We start from the raw sequence: 9,105 nt of genomic DNA on the forward strand, positions 1-9,105 counted from the left end.
CAGAACCAGGGCATTTGTAATATGGACGAGCCCTGTTAAGGCTTTTTGTTGTTACCTTCCTGATTAGATGTCCATTTCCACAGGGACATGTAAGCTCCATGATTCTGAAGTTTACTTTACAATGCTTATTCTCACGATTAAACTATAATTCTCTCAGGCATTTTACGAAAAAAGATATGAGCAGATAAAAGAATTTATGAAAAAATAATGAGCAGATAAAAGAAGAGATTCCTATCATCACTTAGTAATTACCAAGTGAAAGAGACAACAAAATTCCACATTGAAGCTACAAATTACCCAAATTCCACTTGACCACATTTCTCAACAATCAGAGATTGAGATTCTTGCCAGTTCCTTGCTTAAGATGTAGAAACTAATAGGAGAGAGAGAGAGAGAGAGAGAGAGAGAGTGTGTGTGTGTGTGAGAGAGAGAGAGAGAGAGAGAGAGAGAAAACAAGTAATTGGGGGAATTCTGATTCTCATTAATAACAGAACCCTATACTTTTATATACAAGTAGAAGTCTCTCAATTCACCGTGGACCTGACAAGTACCAGAACAATCCTCAAGTCACCGTTGACTTGACCATATTTCTCAACAATTAGAGATTGAGATTCTTGCCAGTTCCTTGCTTAAGATGTAGAAACTAATAGGAGGTAGAGAGACAGAGAGAGAGAGAAACAAGTAATTGGGGGAAATTCTGATTCTCATTAATAACAGAAACCTATACTTTTATATACAAGTAGAAGCCTCTCAATTTACCGTAGACCTAACAAGTACCAGAACAATCCTCAAGGCACCGTTGACTTGATCACATTTATCGACAATCAGAGATTGAGATTCTTGCCAGTTCCTTGCTTAATATGTAAACACTAATAGGAGGCAGAGAAAGAGAGAGAGAGAGAGAGAGAGAGAGAGAGAGAGAGAGAGAGAGAGAGAGAGAGAGAGAGACAAGTAATTGGGGGAAATTCCGATTCTCATTAATAACAGAACCCTAAACTTTTATATACAAGTAGAAGTCTCTCAATTCACCGTGGACCTGACAAGTACCAGAACAATCCTCAAGTCACCGTTGACTTGACCACATTTCTCAACAAGCAGAGATTGAGATTCTTGTCAGTTCCTTGCTTAAGATGTAGAAACTAATATGAGTTGAATTATTAGGACGGTATCATTACCAATTTTCCTCTCGTGTGTCTTATCAACCTTTGTTACCTTATGTAGAATTTGGGTTAGATTTAACTCTATCTCAAACGCTAGTTTAGAGATGAAAGTTACTCTATTCTTTATAAAGACTTATAGGTCATATCTCTAGAGACTTCTCAATACACCCTTCACACGATTTGTAGTTTAAAGTGTTTCCGACTTTCTACTTTTGGGTTTCTGTTCTTGATTCACATATTAATGGGCCAAGCCTTTGATGGTTGGCTAGCATTGGATTTATTCTATTAAACTGCTATATAGGTTGAATGGTTACAGTTCAGTAAGTTAGGAATTGAGTTAGTAGGGGTTATGTATGTAGCAGGGGTTACATGTATATTATTTGTAAGACCCAAGTTTTTAAGCTTATGCTTAGTGAATAAAATCTTATTCACGATTAGGGTTGATGTATTGTGAAAGGAAACCTGAACAAGAGTTTGTCAAATGAAATAGATTTATGAAGGAGAAAGTTCAGGAAAAGTCAAAGGATTTTATCGAAGTCGATTTAAGTTATAGCACGATCGTTATACGCTTAAACCTAGGTCAGAAACCCTAGTATATAGCTAGTTTTCACTTATAGGCCGATGGAAGTTAATTCCAAAAATCTTCAGAGAAATGTTAGAACTTCTCTTTTTCCATATATCAAAATCGTTTCGAGGCGAAACTCTAGGATCTACGAACGTCCGATTCCAATCATCGGAAGTTTGCCGAAACCGAAACCCTGGTATTTCAAAACCCTAGAATCAACCGACAATGAAGACTTTTTCTATTCGGAACATCAAATGAAGATTCTACACGCGTACACCCATTTCTCTTGATGATTTCAATCTTTCTTCAGAAGGAAGTTTTCCATTCCGACATTCGATGCAAAAAGCAACTTATCGGGTAAAATAGTTTTATACCGATTATGCATTAGTCACTAAAAATACAAGGAGACCTCATTTTAGTTTTGGAATTCTTTCGCCAAAACCTATCTTAGAATTCATGGAGAATGAAGCCAGAAAAATCAGATTCGCGAAACTTTCATTTTACCGCGTTTTGCCAACCTCTATATATAGCCAAGAAATGAGAAAAAAACAAATATCTTACCCATTTTCACCAAGGAGGCCGCGAGTTTGAGAGGAGAGGAGGAAGAAGAGCTTTTGTTCGATTCTTGCGTGATCGTCGATCAATCAGTTTCTACTTCAAGGTTTCGAGGTATAGTCTCTAATCCTTACCTCTGATCGCTTTTTCCATAGCTTTTCTGTAGAGTTTTCTGAGCGGATAGTTTATGGGTTTTTGCAAAACTATCCTGAATCTTTCATTTCTGATTCTAAACCTCTTCCTTTTGCGCCCAAGATCACTTCTGCCGGGTTAGATTTTCCGTTATGTCGCCGGAATTCCGCCGGAATCAATTTGAGCCTAAAATACCCATTTTTGGAGTTTTTGGTGTAAAGCTTCAACCTTTAGGCTGAAAACTATCGCCTTAGCTTAGTGCTAGTAGGATTAGTTGTCATAAACGTCGTTGGTGACGTCCCTGCAAAATTTTATTTTTGGGATTTCAGTTTTGAAAAATCCTAAGTTAAAAATCATGACCAAAATACCCCTGCGACAGTTTTTGATCCGATAATTTTTCCGAGTTCAGAATACCCTTAGTTACGGCTAATGATAGCATAGGAACCAAGTTTGATCGAAGAAAAATCGAGCCCCACAATTACCAAAAGTGGCCGAGCCCTATAGGGGAGGAGGAGGAAAATTTCCTTTTCGCGCTAGATTATCGTACCTTAGAGTATAGATTACTTCGAGTAACCTTAGTAAGTATCGATAGCTTAGTTTTTGATAGATTCTGATAGTATTTCTGTGACTTTGTTTTAAAGGAACTTTTGAGGAATTTCCTGAGGAACAACACTTTGATTGTGAGGAAGAGTTGGAAGTTCATCCTGGAGAATCTGCAGGTGAGGGCTTCTCACTGAATCTCTAGTTAATGCCTAGGGTCGATGTTTCGACATTGTTTACTGTTTATGCACTGGATTGTGTGTGATTGGAAAATGTTTTCTGAGGCTTCGGCTGACAATGTAGATGATTCATCTACTGAATGTTTTTGAGATTGACTTACATGCTATGTGCTAAGTGGGTAATCTAGGATGTGTGGTGCATGCTTTATATGCTAAGTGCTAAGTGTTTATGATGAGATTCTTCGATATATGACATGTTGTTGATTGTGATGATTTAAATATGCTCTACACTGGAATCTGAGATTCTGAATGGTGAGAATAGCGGGCAGGTCATGTCGATTTTATTTTGAGAGTTTTGAGAAAGTTTGATAGGACGAACGAGGTTCGGGCCTTAATTTTGTTTAGTGGATTGAGACATCCTCTGGAAGCGACTTGGGATTGGGAGATCCTGAAAATGTATAAGACTTGCGATAAGACAAAATGGAATCTATTTTATAAAGAAAACTCATAAGACCTTAAATAACCTCTAAATCTTTAAGTAATGGTATAAATCTCGAAAGGAGGCTTTCGATGCAAATCATAGTTTTGGAAAAACGAGGAGTGTCGTCGGATCCAAGTGTTGAGTTTGTCGTGGTTGTGCTGTTGGAGCAGCGTTTGTTGTCGTGCTGTTGGAGCAGCGTTTGTTGTTGTGCTGTTGGAGCAGCGTTTGTTGTTGTGCTGTTGGAGCAGCGTTTGTTGTTGTGCTGTTGGAGCAGCGTTTGTTGTTGTGCTGTTGGAGCAGCTATGTGTTGTTGTGAAGTGTGTCTTTTGTCGCAGAATCGACTTTACCTTAGGGTAAGCTTTTAGAGACATTAATTTAGCTAGAACACGTGGCGACGTGTCGAGTGAGATCGGAGACGTTGATTGACTAATCATCTTGCATTCATGCAACATTAATGAGGTATTAACACAGGACGTACTCTAGACCTCGTCGGTTTCCAAAATGGTCATAAGACCCGGAATGCCGTGTAAGAGCGTTTATAGACGTCTCTTGTAGCAGACCGAAATGGCAGACCTACGGGTTTGCTGCTGATCTGACTACCTTTGTGTGGTGTAAGAGGCACACGGGCCGAAATGGTCCCACCGTGGCTGGTGTTAGGGCTGATCCGTTTGATGTCCATCCGTTCCGGATTGCATATTGGTTGACTGGGTTAACCTGCATATCATTTCATGCAACATGCATACTGACATAGTTGATGAGTGTGTTTGGTACTTGTTAATTCTATTTGAGGCATGTTAACTGTGATTTACTGTCGTTTATGTTCATTGAGAAATATGCAACCCTAGGATGTTATCCCTAGCTATAAGCCTAAGTGGCTATTTCCTTATCTGTACCTATTGGTGGTATTATTTACATAATTCTTTGGAGTTGACCCTCGCGTCTTCTGTGTGTGCTTTGGCGGACAAACGCCCTTTGTCAGATGTCTTTGGCGGGCTGGTTCATGACGGTTCACCCTTCGAGGGGAACTAGAGTGGAGATGCTGGAACAGGAGCGCATCGCGGTAGCGAGAGGAGGACGGATGGTGTACATAGACTAGGTCGTTCTGGATTCTGGTTCAGACGACGATCATGTTAGCACGTAGGACTGAGTGTTAGTGTGAGCTCCTCGGGATGGGATTAGTGTAGGAGTAGAGTCTTAGCTCTGAACATCATTTGTTTTCTTTGGGAACAGGGTAGTTTCCCACCTATAGCTTTTTGTGTGATTTCTTTACGGGAATCACAGAGAGTTGGTTGGACTTAGGGGGTCTTATTTTCAGACCATTGGGTCAACTTATTCTCAGTTTTGAGGGATGGTGTTGCGGACACTTCACCCTTTCATTCGGTTTGTACATATTGCCTACGGGCGTTACATCTTTCTCCTTCCGCCACTGGAGGTTTACTCGTGACGAGGTTGCTTCTTACAGCGGGGGCTGTTTATATATTGTATATTAGTTCTATTGCTTTTCGCATTCGGGTTTTATTCAATTCAGTCTTGTCTTAGTTATTATCAAAAAAAAATATTCACGTTTTTCCGCATTAAGTTTATTTTTGGTTACTAAAGTGACGCCACCGAAATCGGGGTGCTACATTATTATTATTAGCTAAGTAATTAATCAATTAAAATATGAAAAAAAGAGACAAAAATGAAACAAAAGGACAATAAAATAAGGACTGCTGATGGTGCGTGGCTGCAGCCTTCCTGTGCAAGCTTGTTCAAGTGGAAAAAGGAGGAACTGCAGCATTAAAAAGAAGAGAAAGTGAAAGGTTGAGAAATAAACATATAAGAAGAAATTAAGAGGGATAAGACCATGCTATGCTATGCATTGATTCCCTCTGGACAAAAATCAGATTGAAATGACTATACACTGTGTGCATGTGAGCATAGCAGCATCAGGCTTAGAAAATTAATTAAAGATGTAAACTCCAAAGGAACCCAAGGCACTTTGGCTATATATCAGAGCAAACAAGAGTCACTTGGTTCATGTAGCAGGGGTTACAAGTTTAGTAGGGGTTATGTATGTAGCAGGGGTTACATGTATATTATTATTATTAGCTAATTAATTAATCAATTAAAATATGAAAAAAAAATACAAAAATGAAACAAAAGGACAATGTCATGATTGATGATTCTTAGAATAGCAACCCCATTTTCTGCTATCTTTTTCATGTACCTTTTGTCTTTTGTTACAAATTTAGTCCAGTGATGATAATTGCCTCTTTGATAGTTACTTATGCAATATTGTGATTGGCATTTGGGAAGCATAAGAAGTTGGATCAAATAAGGAAGTTGAAATTGAAATTATGAAAAATGAAAAGAATTTAATCTGTCAATTTTAATCATTGTTTTGAATTAAAACCCAAAGGGTTGAAAAAGAATAGCCAGTCTCATGTACCATGCTCTGTAGTCATGATCTAATAGGTAAAGTAACATTATGGGTTAATTCCACGTTAGTTCAAAACATGATTTTACCGCATTGAGTTTAATGTAAATCAGATAAGTATGATTTTACCGTATTAAGTTGAACATAGATCCATGTCGAGACCAAACACATGTGTTCTACAATTAGATCCATAATTGAAGCAATAACTGAAGTGTCTAAAATACTAGATTGTTAATAGCATGTTTGGTTCTAAGGAAAAATAGTCTAGAATCACGTCCACTTAGAAATTACAAATCTTAGCTTTTGAGTATAACATGTGTTCTAGAATTGATTCCAAAGTCATAGTTGATTATGATAATAGAAAAAATGATCAAGACATTTTATTATATTCTTTATAAATCCTGAAACTAAACCTAAACGGATTAGACTAATGAAATGTTTTTCCTCTAACTTCATTTACATTTTCATTTTCGATATATTTCTCTTTTCTTTTCTTTTTTTCTTATCTCTCTTATTTCCACTTATATTGGAGCGGGAATGAAACTTAATTCGTTCCTTTTGTTCATATTTGTATCCGAATTCTAAATAATAACAAAAATTGCTATGCATCTCCTCATCCTTTTGATGCTGCTAAAAATTGCAGTACTTTTTATTGTGAGGGTTCCATGCTTGTGTTTCAAATGCTATTAAGATAACTTTGTACTGATATCTTTAGTTGTCCATACTCCATAGCATACGTTTGGGTTTACAAATTTGCCACTTGATAAATGGCATTTATTGCCCTCTCCCCTTTGTTAAGGAGTCACATTCAGTGGACTATATGTCCTCTTAAGATATATGATGAGGAGAATGCGGCTGTGTGAGAAGTGGATATCGTGGGTCATGGGGTCTTTGAAGTTTGTTACAGTGTCTGTATTGGTGAATGGAAGCCCAAGCGACGAGTTTGTTCCGGAAAGAGGAATTAGGGATCCCCTAGCACCCTTTCTATTTCTAATTGTGGTGGAAGGTTTGAATGGGTTGGTTAAGAAGGCGGCCAGTATGAAAAAACTATCTGGGGTCAAGGTGGGCAAGAATCAGGAGGTGGAGGTGTCAATTCTACAGTTTGTTGATGACACAATTTTCTCTGGAGAGGCATCGCTTGAGACTGTTAGCACATGGAAGTGTATCTTGCGTTGTTTTGAGTTAGCTTCTGGGTTAAAAATCAACTTCAAGAAAAGCAGTTGTGGGGGAATTGCGGTGGATGGGGGGTGTTGAGGAGCTTTGTTGGGTTTCTGAATTGTAAGCAGATGGTGATCCCATTTACTTATCTTGGGTTGCCAATTGGAGGGAATCCACGGTTGATTGAGTTTTGGAAGCCAGTCATTTCTAAGTTCAAGAATAAACTCTCTTTATGGCGCCGAAAATCTTTATCGTTTGGAGGCCGCATTTGTCTTATTAAGAGTATGTTGTCTGCACTCCCACTGTTTTACTTATCATTTTACAGATTACCGAAGGGTGTGGGGAAAATCTTACGAGGTATTATGAGAAAGTTTCTTTGGGGGGGGTGTGGAGGGTGAAAGCAAGATAGCTTGGGTGAGTTGGGAAAAATGTGTTGGCCTAAGGAGTTTGGGGGTTTGGGGTTAAAAGATTTGGAGAAGTTTAATGAGGCTTTGCTAGGAAAATGGAAGTGGAGATTATTCCATGACAGGGACAGCACTTGGAGTCGCGTTATCCGTGCGAAGTATGAGGATGTTGACCATGGTGGTGCATTGTTCTGTCCCTCAACTGCATCTGCCTGGTGGAAAGATGTGTGGTCATTGTGTTTTGGTGATGGGGAGTTCTGTTGGTTTGATGAGGGTATTAAAATGGTTCCTGGAGATGGTAGTACGTGTCGGTTCTGGAAAGACAATTGGGCTGGCGATGGTCAGCTGAAATTTAAGTTCATTAAGTTATTCTCACTATCATGGCAGAAGAATTGCAAGCTCAACGAAATGGGAGTGGCAGAATGGAGTTTGGTCTTGGAAATTTCGCTGGAGGCGTGCCTTAAGTGAACGGGAGAACGGGGTGTTACACAACTTGATGTTGGTTTTGCAGCAAAAAAATTTAAGGTGTGCTTCTAGAGATGCCTGGCATTGGTTACATGAGGCTGGTGGCAAATACACTGTTAGTTCTGCCTATTCAGTGCTGATGGATTCTGTTATTGAGGAAGATACTATGCTTTTTAATAGGCTTTGGTCAGGTGTGGCACCTTCGAATATTGCTGCATTCGTGTGGAGGTTGGTACTTGACAGAATACAGTCTAAGGCTAACTTAAGGAGGGGGAATATCATACTGAATGATGCAGAGGCAAAATGCTCAATTTGTAATAGGGAGGAGGAGACCACTAACCATTTGTTTTTTTCATGTAATTTGGTTTTACAGGTATGGAACTATTGTAATTCGTGGCTGGGCATCACTACGACATTGCCTTTGGATGCAAGGTCACATCTCCTGTAGCATGAATTACCATTCTTGAGTTCAAGACAGAATGATGGACTACGTTCAATTTGGATGGCAGCAGTGTGGTCCCTTTGGGTAGCACGAAATAATCAGCTATTTAGGGCGGAACAGTTTGATGCAGGAAAGATATTTGAATTAGTTCAAGTGAGGTCTTGGAAGTGGCTTACCACAAGAGGGCGGGGTTTTCAACAATCATTCTCAGAATGGAGTTCCAATCCAGTGCTGTGTCTAAAATCAATTTCGTGATTCTGAGCTTGGGGTACTTGTCTGGTTTTTTGCTCCTGGGCTATGACAGTAAACGTTTGCTGCAAAGGGAATGGTACCATTCCAATTGGAAGATATGGGTGGCCATGGCAGATCTAGTTATTACCTATGGAGGTTGCGTCAAGGTCTTATATTTGGGGTACTCTTTTTCCTTCTTGGGTTTTTATCCCAAATGGGATTTTTCTGGGAAGGTTTTAATGAGGCTCCATGTGTAGGGCTTAACCTTCAAGAGGTTGGTGCTTAGGTAGTTGGGTGAGTTCATGTCCTAGTTGCATGTTGCCGGGGTTATTTTACTATATTCGTGTTTTGTATTTTTAATTTTTGTTACTCAC

General features: G+C 39.1%; 1 protein-coding gene across 1 annotated transcript; it reads left to right on the plus strand.

Annotated features, from left to right (window-relative positions):
• Positions 1-6,913: 6,913 nt before the first annotated feature.
• LOC130736026 (uncharacterized mitochondrial protein AtMg01250-like) lies at positions 6,914-7,285 on the plus strand. The gene has a single exon (XM_057587886.1). It carries the CDS (start codon positions 6,914-6,916, stop codon positions 7,283-7,285), a length of 372 nt encoding a protein of 123 aa, XP_057443869.1.
• Positions 7,286-9,105: the final 1,820 nt, after the last annotated feature.

Source organism: Lotus japonicus, chromosome 2 (assembly GCF_012489685.1).
Source record: "Lotus japonicus ecotype B-129 chromosome 2, LjGifu_v1.2".
NCBI classification, from domain to species: Eukaryota; Viridiplantae; Streptophyta; class Magnoliopsida; order Fabales; family Fabaceae; genus Lotus; species Lotus japonicus.

What these genes read in the sequence shown, in the direction of transcription:
- LOC130736026 (XM_057587886.1), top strand. Translation starts at nt 6,914, where the DNA reads ATGGGGTCTTTGAAGTTTGTTACAGTGTCTGTATTGGTGAATGGAAGC.